Genomic DNA, 23205 nt, shown 5'->3' with positions numbered 1-23205 from the left:
TATATATATATATATATATATATATTCCGAGCCATGCGATTCAGAATGTCCCAGTGCATCCATGGCTGCCCTCAGTGCAACCAAGTTGTTCAGGGCTCAACACATTGCCAGTTTCAGAAATAGTGACCCCACAGTGTGGGTCACCCAGCAGTCCACTGTTGTCCCAGTCAATATGAGGCAGGCAGAGTCCCTGCAAGAAAGATATATAGAGAATAAAAAAGAGGCAGTGATTCTGTTGCTACAACTTACTGCATATAATTAAATTTATGAAGCTAAGGATGGAAAAGCAAATGACTCCAAAATCCATTAATTATTTTGAAGGACCATAATAAACAGATTTCAAAGAAACCAGTTTCAGTGCCACCTCTCTGATGTACTCAATGTTTTGTTGTATTGGAGTGATCAGATAAATGATCAGATAAATTCATTTCTGGTTTGAAATATACGCATTAATGTGAGAAACTGTATAATAGCCAGCACAAAAAAATCCCTCTTACCTCTGTGATTTCTGGTTCTACCACAGCATGCTGGATGCTTCCCATCTTCCATAACTGACTGAGTGTTAGATTCCCCTCAGTTCTGAGTGAATGGTCATCTCAGCCACTGCTGATGGTGTGAAAACTTAGTTGTAGTCTTGGGACAAATAAATGGTGACAACAGAACTTATCTAACATGTTTGACAGGTCAAGCAAACTGTTGTCCTCTCCTGAGTGCAGCACATTGTTGTGTATGTTAGTTCCTGCGCACCACACGTCTCCAAAGACGTTTAATTCTGAAAGGAGAGTAAAGATCAAATCATAGTCTAAATACATTATTTTTCAAAAGTCCGTTACACAGCATTTTTAGATCAGAGATAAAACTAAACAGGGCCTTTAACTAAAATCTTACATGATCTATCAGTGAGCTGTTACTTTTTCACCGGGAAAGTTTTGAAAGTTACCTGTGGGGTGCTGATGCTGTTAGCTGTGTTGTCACGTCTCTCTTCCTCAGCCAAACCGGTGCGTTTCAGTTTTTTTTGGGTGCGCCCCCTGCTGTCGGGAAGTCTGAACAACCACTCAATGCATCACGTGACTTTTGGCACAAATTTACCGCAGCGGTGGTGGGATTGTTTCGTACTCGAGCAGAGGCTGTTTTGTGCAAGCACAGACCGTTTTGTACTCGAGGAAAACTTATAAATGATATTTTGAGTGCAAGGTTGGCGAACAGTTTGCAAAACAATTTTTTGTGTGCAAAACAGGTTTTATTTGTGTGCAACACATTTTTTTGCTTACAACGTTTTGGCAGGAAATTATCTCCATAAAGACACACCCAGAACCTGCTGGGATGCATCCCTGTCTGGGTTTCCCCTCGTGGTTCTTCTACCTCTGTGACCAGATTGTGTGGAAAACGACGGATGGGTGGAAGTCGCTGCTGGTTCTCTCCTGGATCACTGGCAGCGGCTGCCAGATGAAGTCTTCATTCAGAACCAGTCATGGCTGCACGCTGGATCAGAAAACAGTTCTGCTAACCAGATGCAGTCTAAAACGGCACTTAGTCTGTTTATGTGTTTCATTTTTATTAATTCTGCATTTTTTAACTACATGCACTGTGTTTCTGTGCCTCAACCCTCTTACTGCTCCCCTTCCCTCGGGGCCAGGGGCTTTAATCAGCTGTCACCATTCAAAACATGAATCAATGCGTTTAATGTCCTTCCACCTGTAGACATTATAAACGTAGACGCCTCGGTGGGCGGGTTCTGTCTATGCTGTGATGCGTCTCAACGTCCGCCATGTTGAATGTGGCAAATCTGCTGTTAGACTCAGACACTTAAACAGCATCAGAGGGAGTTTAATCTCAGAATATACTTTATATTCGTAATATTTTTATTTTTGTAATATTACGAGTTTGTTTTCGTATCCCTTTGGCTTCATTCTCCTGAATTTCTTCTCGTAAAGAATAAAAATTATTTAAAAAATCTAAACTGGCCCTATTACTCCACGACTAAAATAATTCTGTAAACTGTGACTATTCTGGAAATGTTCTCTCTTAATTCTCATAATGTGACGTTTTTCTCATAATATTACTACTTTTGTCTTTTTCTTTTTTACTTTTTTCTCCTGTGACTTTTTTCTCACATTAGTAATTTTAGCTCTTTAATCCTTCACCAAAAATTATTTTCCTAATCTGTGTCTATACCAGATCTTAAATATACACACATATCTATATATATATATCTATATATATATATAGATATATATATATGTGTGTGTGTGTGTGTGTGTGTGTGTGTGTGTGTATACACATATCTATAATCTTGACATATACGTATGTATAAACACACATTTATTTAGAATACTTCAAAATCTATAAATGCACATTGATCAAAAGCCCATTTGGCTGCCAATCTCTATCAATTAATCTCTCTGTTGTTTCTACAAGTATATATAAGCTCCATCTATATCTTTCTATCTGAATACTTAAAACAAATATACAGGGAACATAGACGTTCACTACTCTCTGCCACAAACAATATGGCGGTGACGTTGACTTGCAAACCTGCGCCCAATCAGGCGTCTACGTTTATAATGTCTGTCCTCACACCCGTAGCAAAATGTGCCAGTTAAAGTTAATAGGAGAGTAGTATTTCATACTCTTTTGTTTTTAACGACACAGAACCAGCGATGCTTCGGTGGGGCGTGCTTCTTTTCGCTTTAATCTAGGTGCGCATAATTACGCTACATGTAATTTAGGTGCACACTTTTGAGGGTCATTTTAAAGAACTTCCAACATCAGTGATTTCAGCTCAGACCCATCATTCCTCCTCTTCCCTCTAAAGGAGCTCTTTACAGTCTATTTATGCATTTTCCCACTGTTTATCCCTCGCATGCAGCGCACCAGTGGGGGGAAATCCGCCCACCTTAAACCTTAAACCAGTATCATTAAGTGTAAATTATGATGACACCAGACGTTACCAGAAAAAGTGGTGTTTTTTTTACAGTCACTTAGGAACCAGTGATTGCAGAGCTTGAAAAGCTGCGCCTATACTGATAGAATCTGGGGGTGCAATACATAAAAAGTGATATATTTCCTACAGGATTCCGCCTTTAAGACCATTAGTGGGCTAAAAGCGAAGCAGAAGGTTATCATTCTGTCCGCTCTGACCACAACCAAAAAGCACTCAGAGAACAACTTCAAACTGCATAATTACGCACCAGAGCGCCCTGCGCCATAGAGGAGATTTGTCTGGTCAGCGCGGAGACTGAGATGAGAAACCTGTCGCTGTGAAATGTGATGATGATGATGATGATGATGATGGTTATAAACTGTAAAAGGCTAGAAGTGCCTGGAGCTGAAAAGAGGAAACATCAGCAGCTGGATCAGCGTAAAGACGCAGCGTGAACCCCTGAGTGCTTCAAGCTGCTGAGGGGAAAATGTGGGACCATACAGGCTTGATGAATGATAACCAATGAGGTTATAGACCTACATGGATAAATAGATTAATAGATAAATGATAGTGATTTGATTGCCTGGATGTGTATCTGATAATTATTATTGTGCCTTTTATAATCAATTACAATATTTTCTTATCAAAGTCAGGAAAAAAAGATTTCTCTTCCAGGGTCCAGTCAGCCACGCCCCCACCCTGCCCCCCAAAAATTAACATGATCTCAGTCTTAACTTTTGATAAAAGTTGAAAGGTCTGATAAGTTCTAAAGCTGCCAGAAGTCCAAACTAGACGACTCCTTTTCAGGAGCAGAAGCAGCAACTCAGACGTTTGACCGGGCCTCGCCCCAGGAGACGACCTTTAGCAGAACCAGAACCCACTGGAGATGCTCCAGGACCGCGGCTGGATCCTCCAGGAGGGGAAGGGCCGAGCTGCTACGATGTCTGGGTTTCTCTCCTGGATCCGTTACCTCCGGTAACCGTAGCTCAGGTTTAGGCGGTTTTCAGAACCGGACCATGAAGCCAGTCCAGGAATTCCCCGACAGCTGACGGAACCAGCAGCAGCAGGAACATTTAAGACTCAGGAACTGTTGGACATTGACCTTGATGAATAAATCGGGGTCATAAAAAGGTTTATGACTGGTGCGCTTTATTAAGATAAACCGATAACTTAAGATATAGACACAATTGTACAATTCATTGGTCTGTACAAAACATAAAACCATCATCTGGACCCCTCGCTCACATTTCACCGTCCGACTTCGTTGAAATGACATCGTTTCATTCTTGAGTTTGCACTGAAATTACAGTCAGTTACAGAATATAGTAAAAAAAAATAGAAGAAGAACCAAAACACAGGTTTAAAAAAAAAAACAACACAGAACTATGGTGGTACACGACCAGGACCAGAACTCAAGAGCAAAGGACTCGGTCCGTCCAGAGAGGCCCGCACACCGCAGAGCTGCCCTCTGCCACTAAACGCCGCGGGTCGAGCCGCAAGCAGAACACACCGGACCGGACCGGACCGCAGCGGCGCGTCCCGCTTCCAGCAGGAGGGAGGAGTACGTCGGCTACGTAAGGCGGTACGACAGAAAGCCATGCATCGTGTCGCAGAGGCAGCTCGGTGTACGTAGGCTTGGTGTGACGGCGCGGCTAAATGAGAGGCGGAGCCAACAGAGGAGCATGAGACGCCGACCGGATCCACCTCAGCTTCCTGCTGCTTCTCCAGACCAGGAACGTTCCTCAGCCTCTCCGACAGTGGTTCTAACTCTAAGTGCAGAAACTAAGGAACGCTAAATAAGACGAGCGGGTTCGGTTAATAATCAGTGCAAGGTTCGGACGATGGCGCGCCGGTGGAGTCCAGCCCTGGGAGGCGCCTCGCTCCTTCTCAGTGGTCCTACACGTCCGTGGGTGCATGCAACGCGGAGCTAGCTGCACATTTCAGTCTAACACTACAGAGGATCATAGGAATGTCGTACGGGAATATTAGCGTTTCAGTCCTTTCTGCTCCCTAAGTGCCGGAACGGGCGACCCGAACAGCCGGGCGCTCGTCTCTGCATAGTTGGAGTGGGAAATGTGACGGATTGGTGCGTTACTGGACGGCCCGACGCGTCTGCGGCTCCTTCAGCTGGAAACGACGCGAGGCTAGCGACCCGACGGCGCGGCGTTCCCGCAGCACGGCGGCTCGATTCGTCCAGACAGTACGTTGCACTAGAGGGGAGGGAGGGGCTAAAATGAGAGGAAAAGCTCAGATAGATGTGCTTTACAGTGGTACGTATATGAGGAGGAGGAGGGAGAGGAAGAGGGAGAGGGAGGGGAGCACAGAGCAGGAAGAAAAACAATCACATTCATATTTTAAGACATTTCAGTGACATGTCAGCGCATCTACAGAAATGAGGTGATATGAAACGCCTGCTGTCCTGCAGTAGCCGACAGACGGGGCTCTGCTCAGGGAGGGGGGCCCGTCTCATATTTACTGGGGGGATGGGGGGGGGGGGGGGGGGGTTCAGGTCGCAGGGTTGAATCTGCGGCTGGATGTTTCTACGCCGAGGCAGTCTGTTTGGGACCGGATCAGAACCGTGGAGGGAGGGAGGAGGAGGAGGGGGGGGGGGGGGCAGGAGGGAGGGGGTAGCAGCAGATCCACGGCGGGGCTAGATGTTCTGACAGCACTGCATCTTTGGTTTGTTCTCGGTGGGCTGCACCTGGATGTTGACCACGTTGTTGCTGGGCGACATGTCGCTCTCCTGGCGCTCCGACATCTGCTTCTGGGAGACGATGCGATAGATCTCTGAGGGAGGAGGGAGAGCAGCGTTACAGGGAGCGGCAGCGGGGGGGGCCGAAGGAACCCAAACCGCAGCAACAGATGATTAAAACACAGGAGCTGCTGTTCTATAAGCGGCGCCGCCTCAGGTAAGCTGAACTCACCTGTCAGGATGGTCTGGAAGGCCGTCTCCACGTTGGTGGAGTCCAGAGCCGACGTCTCCAGGAAGGACAAACCGTTTTTCTCTGCGGAGGAGAGAGCGACAGGCGTCAGTGAGACAGGCGGACATGCAGGAGACGGCGAGCGGCGCGGCGCGGGACTGACCGGCGAACGCCCGGGCCTCGTCGGTGGGCACGGCCCGCAGGTGGCGCAGGTCGCTCTTGTTTCCCACCAGCATGATGACGATGTTGCTGTCGGCGTGGTCCCGCAGCTCCTTCAGCCAGCGCTCCACGTTCTCGTAGGTCAGGTGCTTGGCGATGTCGTAGACCAGCAGCGCCCCCACCGCCCCCCGGTAGTACCTGCGGCAGAATCGACACGATGAAGACCCGCCGGACGGACGACAAACATGAGAATAAAAGCGCGGCGCCGGCCGTCCACACTCACGCGGACGTGATGGCCCGGTAGCGCTCCTGGCCCGCCGTGTCCCAGATCTGGGCCTTCACCGTCTTGCCGTCCACCTGGATGCTGCGCGTGGCGAACTCCACGCCGATGGTGCTCTTGCTCTCCAGGTTGAACTCGTTGCGGGTGAAGCGGGACAGCAGGTTGCTCTTCCCGACGCCGGAGTCCCCGATGAGGACCACTGAGGAAGAGGAGAGAGGAAGGAGCGAGCTGGGTCAGAGGTTCTGCTGATGGAGCTGAAACCGTTAGACTGCAGTTAGGAGGAAAAAGGACTAAAAGTCAGTGAAATGTTCTGGAAATCTGTCCTTGATCTGAGCAGGTGGAGATGATTATCTGCACACAGAATAACATCAATTCATCTCCACCGTCTTATTTCCGGTGCAGGACGTGGAATTAGATTATTTTGGGGGTAAAAAGCTCATTTAGCTGGTAAATAATCTCATTTAGCTGCTCAAATCAAGCAGAAATACACGAATACTCGACACACAAAATGAGTCTTTCTCCTCATTTTACGTGTTTTTTTAAAAGTTCGTACACAGAAACAATAACATGGTGTCTTTAATGGGGAGCTGCAGGAACCTTTTACATATTAAACAGAAAAACGAACACCTTATTTTCCCGTTCCATGTCGATAAAGAATCACAGAAGACGCTACAAACCTGATCCGTCCAATTTCCTCCTGGGTTCTTAAAGAAAATGTCAAGTTCTCCAACTTAAATATGTCTGAAACAAAGCTTCTAATGCTGGATTTAACCTTTTTCAGCTTTATGTCCTCTCCTCCATGCCGACTCGCCATCAGGCCTGAATATACGCTCACATAAACTTTATTATAGAAACTAAAACGCCTCTTTTAGAGCCGTGTGGACTCCTGAGCCGTTTCTGTTCTGCTTGGTGATAAAAATTTGATTTTCTGCCGACGTTCCACCATCTGCTGGTCTGCAGCTGATCCGTCAAGTTAAGAAGCAACAATAAAATCATCCCGGCTGCTCGATTCTGACGTCACGTCGGCGCCGTCTGGACAATCCTGTTTTCCAGCCGTCCCTGAATGCACCGCAGCAGTCCGCCTGGACCCGGTACCTCCCTCAGTAAGGACCGGACCTGGGTGATTACGTGAACCGTCACACCTTTACTGTGGAACGTCTAAGACGAGGTTCTCCAAGCGGCCCGTTCTGCTGGGTCTGGCAGCAGCAGCGCTCCTCCCACCTCCTCCTACAGGGAGGAGAACGTCGCCTCGTTCCTTCAGCAGGAGATCCGGAGCTGGAAGCTCGGCTCCTTCAGAACCGCAGAACGGACAGAACAACAGAACAACAGAGCTTTGCAGAACCGAAAGTGATTCTGAAACTGTGACGCCCCGATTACTATTCAGCCCCAGAACCGGACCTCTGCAGAACCTCCTCTGGTTCTGCAGCAGCTGTAAATGTTTACACACTGCAGCTTTTCTCCGTTCTTCTTTGTCAAACAGCGGCAGCCCAATCTGATTGGATGGAGAACATCTGTGAACGGCGGTTTTACCCCAGATTGTAAAGTGGATTTAGGTCTGGACTTTGACTAGGCCATTCTGCTTTGTCCTCTGGCAGGTGTTCTTCCAGCATGGTTCTGGTTTATCTCCGTCCGTCTTACCTCTGCCAGGTAAGGGCAGCAGCCCCACAGTCTTGGAGACAGACTCTCACACCTGAGCGGCGGCGCTCTGCAGCTCACCCAGAGTTCCCTGGGGACATTTTGGCTGCTCCTCTGATTGATGGGGACATTTTTCCAGGTTTCTACGCCTAAACGATCAGATCTCTGCTCATAACTGGACCAGAACCTCCTCCCTGACTGGGTCTCTTGGTCTTCATGGTGTTGGCTTGTTCTCTAGAGAACCTCTGAGGCAGATCCAAACTACACCTGAATAATGTACGGAACCAGAATCTCAGTTCTAAACAGAACCCATTGGGTTTCGTTTAGCGGTACCAGAGTAGAACGGAGGAACATTCCAGCGCATTAATGTCACACTTTTCTGATTTTTACGTGTAAAAACAAGTTTTTAAACACAATTTCTCCCAACAGAACCTCCGGAAGTTCACGGTCGGATCATAAAGTTCTGGGTGTGAATACTTTTTTGCGGCATCCCGTCAGTAAATAAACCTGACGAACAGCGGCTGTTATTCAACGGATCGCGTTTAAACCTGGACCGGACCCTCCCGGAACCGAACTGCTCCAGTACCGGGCTCTCCTCTGGGCTCGGTTCGGGTCAGAGTTCTGGCCTCCGGCCCGCCGGGAGCCCAGCTGGCCGCAGTCCGCACCTCGGCAGGATGATAACGGTTCAAGGTGTGTCCCACAGCCAGCCGGCTAACCCGAGCTAGCCGCTAACACCGAGCCAGAACCGCCGGCTCGGAGAACAACACCCCCGGTGTCTCTGGACCGGACAGAACCCGGTGTGGCTAACTCACACCGATCGACCGTTCTGGCCCGGTCCGGAGAGCCCGATCAAGGTCCGAGAGCCGAACGGAACACAAAGGCAGGCTGGTTCCGTTAGCTGCCTGTTAGCATGTAGCACAGCCGGCCCACCTTTGAACAGGTAGTCGTACTCATCGTCTCTGGTGCCCATCGTGGTAGCAGGAAGCGGGAAGTCCAATATTTGATGTGGATAAAAACTAAAAACCGGGAAGATTTCTGCCTTTCCAACGGGAATCTGTTTGGAATCTGGACGTCCTGCTTTCTTCTTCTTCGCTGGTAGCGGCGCGGATGAACCTTCTGCCACCTGGTGGTGAGAGGAGGGAACTGCGCGGAGCCGAGAGGCCGCGCTGCTGCTGCCGTTACTACGATCTGTGGCAGTCTGGCTTCTCTAAACCAGATTTATAACTGAACTTGGCCTTTCCTCACAGAGTTCAAGACTTTTTATTCATTCAAGGAGGCTTTAAGGCCTGAAACTATGGCGGAGCTTAGGTGAGTGTTGTTATACTAATTTTGTTTAGCACAGGTCACCATTATTGTACACTTGGAAAGGGCTAAACCAGGGGTGTCCAAACTTTTGGGTACATGGACACCCCTGTACTCGAGGGCCAAAACATTAGCACTATTTTTTTTCGACCAAAAATGTTTGTTTATTGTTTTTACCTGCTCTACAAGATCAGATCATTTTACATAAATAAATTAGTCAGATTTTCTTTTGTAGCAAATTAATGTGTACATCATTTTAGATCCAAAATTTAAAAAAAGGATTTTGCTCATTTGTCATAATAAAAGAAGGTCTAACAATGACAAACGTTACTCTTTTTGGTTTAGCCATGTAAGAACAGTATTTGACTCAGTTGTTCTTTGAAAACACAGTAATTAACCAATTTTAATAATTGCATTCAAAGCAGATTTCAATGCATCAAAGTAATTAGTAATTAAATATCATTGGATAGATGTCACTATGAAATGAAAGAGAGTGTCAAAAGTGTGATTTTTAAAAGAGGATTACTTTGTGTTGTACTTAGCATTTTCAATTGTAGGATTTTAAATGTTCTTTATTAAGTTTGCCCTAGTTAAAACTTAAATCTTGCATCTGCATCAGCCACCTGTGCTGGTGGACCAAATCTTTCTTCAAACGCAGTAGGGGGGGGGAACGCCCAAAATCAGTGCAGGGGCCACAAATGGCCCCTGGGTCGCACTTTGGACATGCCTGGGCTATACTAATAATTGATTTATTGATTGAATGATTGATACCACTGCTTTTGTAAAAAGTCCAGTAAGCCTCTTTATGACAAGAGCCAGTCCACCGCATAGTACCGTACCAACTTTATTTATGAAGCGCTTTAAAACAGCCAGAGCAGAAATAAAGTGCTGCACAAAACTGTGTACTAAAAATACACATATATAGTCATACATACCTACACATACATATATATACATATACATATACATGTAAAGTATATATGATTACATATAACAACAAATGTAGAAGATTGCACACAATAAACCAGTTTGAAACAAAGTAAATCTCACTGGTGTTAAAACCAAGAGAATAAAAATGGGTTTTAAAGGAATGCTGTGGAGAAGCCTCTCAGGTCCAGGAGTCCAAACTTTTCAGAACAAGAGTTGAAACTGTCACGTCAAAAGTACTCCAGGGCCAAAAAAATGTATATAAAAAAAATCCAAAGTTGTTGTGAATTTGTTTACCTGTTCTCCAAAATATGATACTTTTAAACAAATTGTGTAAATCCTTGTAGATCCGATGTAAAAAAAAAAGGGTTTTGCTCATTTGCCTTATTACAAGACGGTCATGCAGTTGTTTTTGGTCGAGTAACACAAGAACAGGATTTGGGTTTATTTTTGTGTTTTATTTTTGCTTTATTTGTCAGTAAACAAAGCATTTTGTGCATATTTACCACAACATGACCACAAAATCAGGAGTTTGGTATTAAGCAGCAATGAATAAACACAAAGTTTATTTTCTTTTAATGGTCAACATACATGACTAGGCCCCATAAATGCACAAAGTTCTGCATTTTAGTAAAAGTCTTGGATAGATGTGGTCGTATTTATTATAAAATTAATGAGAATATAAAAACCCTGGTTAGAAAAGGCCAATGCTTTGTGTTGCTAACTAACATTTTCTATAGTAAGATCTTAACCTAAAGTTTCCATCTGCACCTGAGACTAAATCTTTCTAGAAAGGCAGAACATCAGAACGCGGGAGCAGGAGCTGCTGTTCAGCTGACCTGAGGGACTGAGAAGGTGAGAAGGATGAAGAAGCTCCCAGAGGCATAAAAATAAAAACCACAAGAACCCAGAAGGTTTCAGCAACATCTCAGATAAAATATTTCACCGTGAGGTTTTCTCCAGACCAAACTCCCTCATCCCTTCAGGAGATAAGGTCCACAACCAGGATGAAAGCCATATGGACCATGTATGCAGGTTGTAATTAACAATTTATTTTTAGATCTTAGAGAGAAGAAATGACCACAAACTCTCCGTTCAGTGCTGCAGCTTTTTGTCCCGACTCTACCTGGATATTCACCACCTGCTCCATCGTCTCACTCAGCTCTGCAGATATTTGTTTTAGTCGCATCAGTCCTGACCAGCAGGTCTTTATACTGCAGCAAGCTACAACAGATTCATTGACAAGCTTTATTTTAAAATCAGCTCAGTTCCTTTCATGTTTATTGTCAGAATAATTAACAAAACTGGGACATAGGAAGAATCTCCAGACAGGAAAATAACCAACAATTAGAGATAAATTTATGAAAAAAGACAATATTTTAAAAATATAAAATAAGTCAAGACAGTTTTCTCCTTTCAGCTAAAACAGAAATCCTGAGGAAGACATGCAAAGTGAATTTTTGGAGCTTCTAGACAACAGAACCTTACAGAACCACAAACGGTAGAAATAAATCAGCATTTAGCTTTTTTTTTGTTAAATATTACAAGAAATTCATCAACATTAAAATCTGTATTTTGGTAGGTAAGGATAAAAAAGTCCCTAATAGGTAAACATACTGGGTTTATGGGGCAGAACCCATTTGGTCCATACGGTCTCCTCCAGCGGTCGTGTTTACCAACAGAGATCACTGAAGCAGTGACATTCTCCATGTCAGGATTGAACCAGCAACCGTCCCTCTGGACCAGAACTCATGTCGGGTCCTCCGGCTCTGCGCTGGATCTAAATCTGTGACAGAAATAAATCCTGCTTCACTGAAGCTGGCCTGATGGCAGAAAGCTGCTGAAGCCTGGAGGGACGCTCTGAAGCCAGCAGTGGTTCCTGCAGACACACTGGCTGTCGTTACCAGCAGATGACAATTAAGGAAATCTCCTTTTTAAATTCGCTGTCTGATGAATTTTCTGTTCAGCTATGAAAACATTCCATCTTCCTGCTGGCCGGTTCTCCTGAGTCCTGGACATAGAGCAGTTTTTTGGAATAAAGCTGCTGATTTATCCTGGCCTGATCAAACAGGACATTCTTACCCAGTTATTCTCATTTATTTATGACGTTCCTGTTCTTCCTGTTTGGTCATTTGTTGAAGCATTTTACCATTCCTTTGTTATCGGAAACAAAGCATATTTATAAAATAGAAATCATATTGATCGATATCGATAATTATCAACAAATGCAAAACATAGATTCTAAGTGCAGCCCTGACCACTTTATGCTGTTGCTTAACCCAAACATTGAATTCAAAACCTTTATTCAACCAACTTTTTACCCAAACTGCAAGTATTTAAAAAAGAAAAAAGAATGCGTGCTCCCTGAACTCTGTGAAGGGGGCGGAGCTTGGTTCCAGGGTCTGTGTTGTGATTGGCTGGGAGGAAGTAATGATGTAATATTAATCTACATGATTGGCTAGAATGCAAAAGGAAGGACAACTTTTATTCTATTTAACTTTTTATTGACCTTTCTTCTCCTATCATCGATATTTATTGTTATTGAATAATCGTCCAGCCCTGAACACACACACATATATATATATATATATATATATATATATATATATATATATATATATATATATATATATATATATATATATATATATATATATATATATATATATATATATATATATATATATATATATATATATTGACCTCAAGAGTCATTTCTTTGCATCCAGCAACAGCAACAACTGTCTCTGCATGCATGTGTTCAGGATGAGGCATTGCTGCGAAGCAATGCCAGCAACTGTCCTCTGTGGCTCCAGGTTCATCAAGGAGGATTTAATGCTGCAGGTCAGTGACTGGATGAAACCTGCTGGTTTCCTTAGAGAGGAAACGTTTAAACAGTCTGAATAATTTGATTGAATCGACTTTGTAAAGTGCCTTGAGAATTGAGATGACGGGATGTGAACTGGCGCCATAGAAACAAAAGTAATTGAATTTCACAGCCTTGATTCTCTTTACTTCTAAGATGCAGATGATCATACTTCTAAGATGCAGATGATCATCTGAAGAGCCGTTTTCCTTTGTGACGAATAGAAATGTCTTGGAGAAAAAAGCTTCTTCCCGTTTACTTCTTCCTGTAATCCGGTCGGAACATTTTCCATTTTTTGTTCTGCAGACAGAAAATAAAGAGAGAGTTTCAGACTTTTTGTCTTTTAATATCACCACATTCAGCTGCTTTGACTCTTACATTTTTCCCCCAGGTGCTTCTGGGCTTCTTGTTCTTCAGGTCTTCCACCGACTCGTACGTGTTGCCCTGGACGGCGCCGTCTCCGGGGATCTGCTCATACGTGTCGTCGGCGGTCCTCTGCGGCGCCTGAGGAACCTCAGCGTACATGTTCTCCCCCTGCTGGGCTGGACCTCCTGCAGCGGCGTCGGAGGACTGGTACAGAGGGTTGGATGTCAGCTGAGGCGGGTTCTCTGGTTCTGACCCGGAGCTTCTGTGGGCCGAACCGTGAGGAGGAGCGTGGAGGGAGTATGTGTGGCAGGTGACCTTCTTTGGTGCTGAGACGGAGAGGCCGTTAAACCGCTCGGAGCACTTCTCCTCCTCATCCTCCTCTTCCTCGTTCTTGCTGCCCAGATACGGCAGCGATTGGCTCCTGCCCTCCACCTGACTCAGCTCAGCATACGAGACGCTTTCTGCGTGAAGATGAGCTGGGTTGTCTGTGGGGTCTCTGTGGGAGGCCACCGCTGGGTTTGTCCTTCCTCCGGGCTTCTGCGCTCTGCTCGGGTCGGCCTGGGCTTCGCTGGGATGGGACGTCGTGTCTGGAAGAGATCCACTCAGGGAAAAACTCAACGGCATTCCTCTTTTCGGCACCGGAGGAAGAGTCTAAAGATAAGAGGAAAACAGCTTGAAGTTCAACTAAAACACCAAACAGCATCAGTACCGGTTCTGGGGTTTTAAATGTTTTTAAGTAAATGTTTCTCCTTTTAAATTGAATATTACCATTTAAAGCCAAAAATGTACTTTTAATCACTATCGTTTCTAATTGATTTCGTGGATCCACTCCTGGTCAGTTTCTTTTGTCGCCGGTCGTCTTCAGAAGATCCGTGAACATCATCTGCAGGAACATCATCTGCAGGAACATGATCTCCGTCTTCAGGTAGGAATAACCTGCGGAGGCGGTGTGGACGTTGACCAAAGCATGGAGGTAAAATGCGAACAGCGTCTGCGGTGACGACCTCGCGGCTGTGGGCAGCAGCGATGAAGCGAACGCAGAAGATGAGCCAAAAGGTTTCAGTTTAGTAGTTGATCTGATCTCCAACCCTGAGGAGTCGTGATCTCTGGGTAAGGTTTGACTAAATGTGACGGTGAATATTGAGCTTAGAGCATCTTTCCTGCTGGACCCACCTTTTGATAACGGGAAAGAATCTCTAAATCCCAGACCCATTGTGACCCATTATCAGGAGAACAAAGCACCTCATTAATGCGTCCTGTTGCAACGTCTGCATGATGTTAGAGACGCAGACGGACCGGAACCACGGATGGATAGCGGGATCCATCAAACCGGGCCTTTTGTTGATCCGGCCTGGTCCTGTTCTGATGTCCGCTTTGGGTTCTGGACCTGAGGCAGACTGGACAGCGGTCCATCTGAACCGCCAGGACACGTCTCCGCTGTTTGTCCCACGCCGACGCTTTGTTTGAACGCTTTGCATTCAGAGATGCATGCAAATGATCCCAGCTGGGAATGCAGCATCATTCAAATGGTCTGTAAATATTTAAGTTATCACTGGGGAGAAAAGGCAGATTCACGTTTCCCGTTAGGAGGAGCCGCGCGGCGAAGCTGAGGACGTTTCAGTCGGTTAAACGTGTTTTATGTGCTTCCCTTTGGGTTGTAGGCCATTGTTTTCACTTTATCTTTTAGACCGTATCTGATCATTTGCATCAGATCAATCCAGATTATGTTCAAATCAGGCTGACGTGTTCAGGTAAAGCAGAGCCGGGAAGCGTTATCGATCAGCGCTAAGCTCTTTCCAAACGTTCAGCAGAGCCTCAGTGTCCACCTTACCTGGGAGAGAGACGTGGCGTCCACGGACACGGTTCCCTTCAGCTTCCTGTTTCTGGACTTAGGAGGCAGTGAAGGCACCGGCGCCGCAGGAGGTCCATTCTGGTGCTGCTGAATCCCTTTTTTCTTCCCGGGCTCCACCTGGTCCCACATGGACCGCAGGGCTTGGACGCTGACGGCTGAGGTCTTGTGGGCGTTGACCACGTCATACAGATCGTCCGCATCGTCCTAAAGACATAACTGGTGGGTTACTGCTTCCATGGTGAAATGTGAGACGTTTCAGTCAAATTCAACCAGCGGGAATCAAATCAAGGTATTTCAGCCTCGTCACAAACACCTTGTCCTCACATGTAGCTTTAACTTTTTCACTCACCAGGTTTAGCTCAATGAAAATCTGAAAATACACAGAACGTCTAACAAACTCAAAACTGACACTTAGGAACTGTTCATGCAACAGAAGTTCTGCTGGAGGTTCTCCTCCCTGTTAAAGGGGAGTTTTCCTCTCCACTGTCGCTTCATGCATGCTCAGTATGAGGGATTGCTGCAAAGCCATCAACAATGCAGACGACTGTCCACTGTGGCTCTACGCTCTTTCAGGAGGAGTGAATGCTGCTTGGAGAGACTTGATGCAACCTGCTGGGTTTCCTTAGAGAGGAAAATTTCTCACCAACCTGGAGGATCTGATGGAAGCTGACTTTGGAAAGAGACTTGAGATGATATGATGTTAATTGAAGCTATAGAAATAAAGCTCAATTGAATATAATTGAATCTTCATTATCCAACATGAGCTCATACACCAAAGCTAACTTTGGCCATTTTCCTCCTGGCCTTCAAATTAAGCAACAACATGCTTTGTCTAGAGGAGATGAACAGCAGCTGTACATTAAACAGAAACGTGCTCAGACACGTTTAGGAGCACTTTTCTACCCCAAACTATTGATAGTTAATGAAGTTTGGAATCAGTTTGGATATAATACTTTTAACAGCAATAAAATAAATCATGAATGTGTGGGCTTTATAGGTGTAAATCAAATATGTTTGGCAGATGTTTTAGACAGATCGCAATGCTGTAACGCTACACCATTCATAAAACGCTGAAATCAGGGACATTTCCAGGGAATAAAAAAGAAAAAAAGCTGTGTGGAAAATCCTTTATAGCCGTCATCAAACTCACTTATAGGAATTCTGCCCCTCAGTGGTGAAAAAGCATTGAACAGGTTGATTTGCAGCATCTTTTCAGGCTCATGTGAGGAATCCCTCTGGCTGTACTGGGCTGTTTAGGTCTAATTCAGCCGCTGCAGTATGTGTTTCCCAGATGGATGAAATCTCCTTAATAGTCCCTCCTTCTATTCTGTGTTGAGTATTTGTTTAACCAAGTTCTAATGTGCATATAAGCGTAAAACCCCAGCAAAGTGTCTCCTTTACTGCCTCCAAAAGTCTCATCTAATAGCCCACACTCCACTTTTTTTGGTTTGCCAGACACTTAAATTTATAATGTTTCTTTTTTGTCTTCTGTTTTTCCTCGAAGACATGCAACAAAATCTCATATATAAATTGTGAATGTGCCATTGAATGCCAATAAAGTCTATCTAGTCTAAAGTAGGGTGACCAAACGTCCGTATTTCCCGGGACATGTCCGTATTTCACGTCCTATCCCGGGCGTCCCGGGTTTTTTTTAGAAAGTGAGGAAATGTCCCGTTTTTTAAATTACCTTCATTGGACCATTAAATTGACAGGCACTAGGGCACTGCGCACAGCGCTGCGTGTGACGTAATCCCTGAGCCGCGTCAGTGCGGGCAGCCCTGTTCTTAAAGGCATACTATGCAACATTTTTCAGTTAATTAATGTGTTCCATACCGTTTTGGATGATTAAATGAGTCATTTCAGGTCGAACAAAGATTTTCTCGGCCGCCCTGGTGGTCTGTGGGGGAAATACCGTACTTGCAATTGCAGGAGCCCTCGGCCCGCACTCACAGGCTCAGAAGTGTCGTGCAAAACCGCGAGAGTCCGTCTTGCTTTACGGCGAGAACTCCATGTGTTTTTGCCCTGCCATTCACTATATGCACGCGCGAAAGCAACAACAAAGTACTGCGTGTTAACGTCAAATAAACATGCAAGCATATCGAGTTTTATTATTATTATTATTATTATCTTTTTTTTTTTTTTTTTTTTTTTTATGTTGGCGAGACGCTACCGCGGCGAGGCGGCGGCTGCGGCTTGGCGAGGCGGTGGCAGTAGCGTCTCGCCAACATAAAAAAAAAAAAAATAATAATAATAATAATAAAACTGGCGAGCCGCCGCCTCGTCAAGATAGCGCTGCGGGAAGCTTAATGTTCATACCTTCACTGTGTTAGTCATTGTTTGTACTGCCGTTTTTTCTACTTTTCGTTGCATCTTTATGACAGTGCACTTTTACTTTCGCCCACTGGGGGGAGCCTCGCTGGAAAATCAACCCCGGTTGCATAGTATACCTTTAACCAGAAGGTAGATAGCGTGGCTGTCAGTACGCCAACAACATGCCGAAGCGCAAATGTATGTTTACCAACGATTTATAAAAGAGTTTCCCCGCTTTCAGACCGGGTCGAGACAAATGGGAGACAAACAGGAATTGTTAAGCATTTTTTAATAAATAAATTTTGAATAAAATTATCATTTGTTATTGGAGTTATTGCTGTTGACTTTTACTGAAAAGCATTTTTAATAAACCAACTGTAAATATCATGTTATTGTAGGATTACGTAGGCCTATATGTTAAGTGAGTGCATGCCACAGACATCTCTATGCATGGGAACAGAGATTCCCCCCCGCCCCCTCCAAGGTGTCCTGGTTTTCCCAAATGAAAATATGGTCACCCTAGTCTAAAGTATACATGCATTGTTAGTACAATGCTTTTATAGTGAAGAAGGAAGAAATCCTATAAATGTACAAATCCTCAACTTCTTGAAAAGGCAAGAACAGCCCTTCTTTGATAAGTCCATGTTTTTAAAGTTGCAGTGTCACGGAAAATGTAGAAAATATGCTTATAAAAGGAAAAGAAAAAATGTTTTTAAATGTATTATTATGAGAACTGACTTGGGTTTGCTGTTCTGTTACAGCTGCAGGTTAGCAGACAACCCTGGGAAACTCATTTAGAAACTTATTCCACACAAACATTTTCTATTACATTCATTTGCTGCAAAAGCCACTCTGATTTAGCATCATAACCTGCTGGCTTTCTGGTTTTTTACTAATTAAGATGATTTATTCAGCCTGCTGGTGAACAAACATTTGCTAATTTGTAATAAAATTATATTTGCTGTCCTTCTGTCAGCTGCCTCTGTTATTAGTCTCCCCCCCTCAGCTGCCCCGCTGCCTCGTTGTGAGTTTTTGTAATTTTTTGTCATTAAATCCTTTAATTTATCCTGTTGCAATAGAGTTTACATTTCTCCCTAAATATAATATGATCATAAGTGGCAATGATAACAAGCTACCAACCCCACAGAAACATGCTAACCCTTTCTCTGCTAATTAAATTAATACTATTTTCGCTTATATTCTCCGTATTATGCAATGCTATTATGTTTTTAAAAATATTGACTGCTAATTTTTCAACACGGGAAATGATTTTTATTTGGAAGCTAACATTAGCTAATCAGCGACACGGACACGGCAGGATGCTAAACGGTATTTTAGCTCAATAACCTTAAGAAGCGGCAGTGATAACAGGCAACAGACGTGGCTCTGGACCTGCGAAGCTGCTTGCTAAGCATTTTCAATGACAATTAAGAGAATATATGACATATTTATTTAGCTCACTAGTAATAAACAATATTTTTACATTTAATCTCAAGTAAACTTATTTGACAATGCTGCACGACTCAAACTTGTTTTGCAGTAGAGCAAAATTTAACCATGATAGGAAACACTTCCTAAAAACTTGGTTTAAGTATAATGTTCTGTTGAAATGTTATTAAAGCGCAGCTTAAATGGAAAGACTAGCTATCAGAATTGAGAGAAATAATACCCCTAGAACCCAAAGCCCCCCCCCCCCCCTCCCCTGTTTAATAAAGAGCATCCATGCTGAGATGTAGAGCTTCATGTCTCACCTCACAGGAGCTGGAGGTGAGGAACTCCCCAAACGGCTGGATGGGGCTGACCTTGTAATGCTCGATCAGCTCGCTCAGACTCCCAAACAGCTGACAGTCTCCAGCTATGACAAACTGGCCGTCCGCATTCTGGGAAATGACAAAATGGCGACAGCGGTCCTGGCCTCTGAGGGAGAGGACAGCCGTTAATTCAGACAGAGAGAAATGTCCGACCAGAGACTGAAAGAGCTCATTTGCCTCACTTGTAGGACAGGATGTAGCCGATGGCTTTATCGCTGAGGCGGATGAGAAAACGGCCCAGAGCTTTATCTCTCAGCGCATCTTCTGCTTCCCTGCAGCGGAGTGGGAGAGCAGCGATTAAACAGACCTGCAGGCAAATCAGATTCAAAAATATCCCCGCCGCCGCGTCACGGAACCGCTGATGGCGCTCATTCACTCCCTCAGAGGCGGCGAGAACTGTTTGGACTCGTTTAATTTGATCCTTTAACGAGTTTAACAGGAACCACTGACAGGACACAGAGCTGCTCTGAAACCGCGTTCACATCCACATTTTTCATAAGCAGTGATTAAGAACTAAATCTGGTACTTTTACGGCCTGTAATCCAACTGAGAGCTGCTTCACTGGTTACTGTGTCATATGAAGGGCTACCTGTACTGACCTCTGACCTACTGTCACAGTTCACCTCAGCTTTATGCAAAATAAACACATTTTTCATGCTTTGTTATAGATATTGTCATTTTTAAATCCATATTAATGCAAGTGTGAATAAACAGGAAGTGTAACGGGATAAAATAAAGTTTTAGATGGAGCTGGTTGGTGCTTTTTTAGAACCGGGTCCTGGGCGCCACATGTGGTCCTGGGGGGCTCCTGGGGGCCCACGGCCCCGTGTTGGTGACCCCTGCTGTAGAGTGTAACCAGGTGCTGCTTATTATCTTTACTCATGATCATCGGGTTTAGTTGTGTCAGCTTGTTGGTCCGTCATGTGCAGAAGGGTTTTAGCACAGAAAGACATCAGCAGTGACCTCAGAGAAGCAACTCTGACCCTCAGAAAGCTCCAATGAGCTGAAGCAACGCTGGAAAGAATTTGTCCTCAATTATGTAATTAGTTACTTTATTTTAATTAGTTTATTGGGCAGGGGCCATGTGGAACAGCATCCATCAATGAAACACTGAAGTTGTACCAGACTGTAGCTCTCAGAGCTAATTTCCATCTGCAGTCCCTGAGACACAAAGAACACAGTTTATCACTTTCTATCTAAATCACTTTCTAAAAAACGTCTAGAATATTAAGGAGCACTATATCCCATGGCTTCATGGGAGTTTACTCCATTCAGTTGTAGTTTAAAGGAAGAAGCAGATTGGCTGAAAGCCATCTTTCTTTAACGTACGCCACGCTGACCCTGACATGTGGACCTTGATGTTCTGGTCATCGGTTCAGAGGTTACATATTGTTAATAGTTTTCAACAACAGCTGTAAATTAGAAAATTTTACCATGTTTCCTAAACTCAGCATTCTTTGTTTTCCAAGTATTTTGCAGTGATGACATAGTCGTGGTTTTCTGTCAGTAATTCTGTTTGTAGACTGATTCCAGGCATTTCATTGCTGTGACCAACAAGAAACACCAAAACGAGACGTTAGCATTACGCTCAGGCGATTTAGGCTCCATGGGGAGTCAGTGAATGTCGTATAGCTCTCAAATTAGACTAGATATATTTTAATGCACGACAAAGGGATCAGCAGATTAAGGGATCAATTTTCTGAAGGAGGTTCTACCAGAACCAAGAAGTCTCTCTGAATAGAGTAGAACCGTTTCAGCACGAAGAACCCGTCCAGAGGACCTCCCCACCTGCTGATGATCGCTCACCTTACGTTCAGGGAATAACATGTAATAAATTTTATTATTTCATTTCTGCTTCTCTATGGGGTTTTTTGTCATGGTAATAAATATAAAATTGATGTTCTATAAAAATGAGAACCCACAGAACATTTACATCCTTGTTTCATTTGAAAAATGCACTAAACCCTCCAGACCACTCAGGTCTTCTGGCTCCAGCCTGCTCTGCAGAACCAGAACCAGAACCAGAACCAGAACCAGACATGGAGAAGCAGCATTTAGTTCCTATGCTCCACTGATCTGGAATAAACTCCCAGAAAACTGTAAACGTGCTGAAAGAGTTCCTTTAAATTAAAGTTAAAAACACATTTGTTCAGGATTATCTCACTGTTCTAGTTAAACAGTTTTACTGAAACAACTTTAGTTCAACTTTGTGGTCCAACTGTTTTTAATATTTCCTTTTAGTTTATTTTTTTTCCATATTTTAGTTTGTTTCTACATATTCCAACTAGCTTTTATGTTTTATTTTCCTATATTTTAATCATGTAAAGCACTTTGCATTGTCTTTCTGCTGAAATGAACTATACAAACAAATTTGCCTTGCCTTAACACCTAAAGAAAAAGTAATTAATATGATCAATGACTGACTTCTGCAATTCTGCTAATCCTAACGACCAGAAAAATAAATGAACACATGAACCTGTGTTAATTAAAATCCAGCCACTAGGAACTATTTAGAACAACAAACACTTTACCGTTAAAGTGGATCAGAATCAGCTTTAATTTACAGGCTTAAGCTGATTCTGAGTCCCACTTTGGTTCCATTTCGCTCACAATTAAACGATTTTCGGTGTAAATATACCAGAAAGGAAAACAGAAATATTCATGTTAGTACAGCAGATTTCCTCCTAAAGCAGCTAAAGCAGCAGACCACAGAAAAGACTCAAATAACATTAATGAATGCAGAGTTCCTCCCCAGCAGAACCTCTCTGTGGCGCTTACTTTCTGGCAGCCAGGCCCTGGAACCAGTCGGGGAAGTTGCCGTTCTGCAGGATGAGCGGCGCCTGAGTCTCGGTGAACCACCTCAGCACCAGCTCCTTCAGGCCTCCTTCCGCCGCCGGCATCTGGAGGTCAACGCTCGCTTTCTTCGCCATCCTCGGCCGTGTGTGCGGAGCCGACAGAGCAGAGGAGCAGCAGCATGCTCGTCTGCTGCGACACATGAGCGACGGCTCATTTGACTGTTTGGTTTGCACGTCACTGCCATGTGAATGCCACCATTGTTTCAGCTTATCTCCTCCACCTCTGTTCATGCCGCCAGTTTCATTTAAATATCTCTGTTCCCAGATGGATCTTTGGCTGCTTGGCTGGAAACATTTTTAAAATCTTTGTGGCAGTTCTGAGGTTCTACAGATTTAGTTTTGTCACAAGCACTTCAAACTTAACCTCTCTGATGCAATAACCGCTTTTCAAAGCCTCTATTCCAGGTGACCTTGCTGAAATTTAAGAGATCTTCCTTCATTTGCCTGATTTTGAGTCCAAAGTGAGGAACCGCTCATCCGGGACATTTATTTCTGGGAATCACATGAGTAGAAGTCCAGTCAGTGAGATAAAGGCCCAGTAAGGAGTTAAAATCCTTCTTTGGTGGCGGTTCTGGTGCTGAAAGCTGATGGGCCGACTTGATCCTGAGGCTCTTTCTTTCCCCTCTCAGATTAAATCTTAAAACGCTGATCTATAGATCAGAAAAAGAAAGAAATTCTTGACGGATGATGAATCTTTGATCAGTTTACAGATTCCAGTTGGAAGCTATTTACTTCCCTATAAAAGTACAGAGTAGTAACTTTGTTATAAATAAACCTCAATCTGCTTATGTTTTTATGTCATAGTCAGTGGAACTGGACTTTTCTACATTCTGCTAATTTCTCCTACTACTCTCCAATATGGCGGCCGTTTTTTTTTTCTCTTTGTAGAAGTAAAAGCTGATCCTGATTAGCTTTGATTCCTACCTGGAGGCAGGAGGAGGAACATGTAGCAGAATGCTGAGCCTGGTTCTGTTACATGCACGTCTAGTAGAAGGGAT

The 23205-nt window shown here is 44.2% G+C and overlaps 2 protein-coding genes and 1 long non-coding RNA gene across 3 annotated transcripts; all 3 read right to left on the bottom strand.

Moving 5' to 3' along the window:
• Nucleotides 1–76: 76 nt before the first annotated feature.
• LOC118562858 lies at nucleotides 77–978 on the bottom strand. Its single transcript, XR_004930838.1, has 3 exons — nucleotides 941–978; nucleotides 498–772; nucleotides 77–190 (listed from the first exon to the last, which is right to left on the bottom strand). It is a non-coding gene; the product is annotated as an uncharacterized LOC118562858 (long non-coding RNA).
• A 3073-nt stretch (nucleotides 979–4051) lies between these two features.
• Nucleotides 4052–9044, bottom strand: rab11a (RAB11a, member RAS oncogene family). Its single transcript, XM_036135835.1, has 5 exons — nucleotides 8849–9044; nucleotides 6287–6482; nucleotides 6008–6201; nucleotides 5848–5928; nucleotides 4052–5710 (listed from the first exon to the last, which is right to left on the bottom strand). The coding sequence occupies exons 1-5, from the start codon at nucleotides 8886–8888 to the stop codon at nucleotides 5574–5576; spliced, it is 648 nt and encodes a 215-aa protein (XP_035991728.1). The 5' UTR covers nucleotides 8889–9044; the 3' UTR covers nucleotides 4052–5573.
• Nucleotides 9045–12850: 3806 nt separating this feature from the next.
• Nucleotides 12851–22612, bottom strand: si:ch211-112g6.4 (SH2 domain-containing protein 7). The gene is made up of 6 exons (XM_021307625.2): nucleotides 22131–22612; nucleotides 19535–19624; nucleotides 19293–19458; nucleotides 15211–15435; nucleotides 13392–14030; nucleotides 12851–13313 (listed from the first exon to the last, which is right to left on the bottom strand). Exons 1-6 carry the CDS (start codon nucleotides 22436–22438, stop codon nucleotides 13269–13271), a joined length of 1473 nt encoding a protein of 490 aa, XP_021163300.2. The 5' UTR covers nucleotides 22439–22612; the 3' UTR covers nucleotides 12851–13268.
• Nucleotides 22613–23205: the final 593 nt, after the last annotated feature.

Source organism: Fundulus heteroclitus, chromosome 4 (assembly GCF_011125445.2).
Source record: "Fundulus heteroclitus isolate FHET01 chromosome 4, MU-UCD_Fhet_4.1, whole genome shotgun sequence".
Classification (NCBI taxonomy): domain Eukaryota; kingdom Metazoa; phylum Chordata; class Actinopteri; order Cyprinodontiformes; family Fundulidae; genus Fundulus; species Fundulus heteroclitus.
The sequence above is the reverse complement of the archived record's forward strand: the minus strand, read 5'-3'. Positions and strand labels throughout refer to the sequence as shown.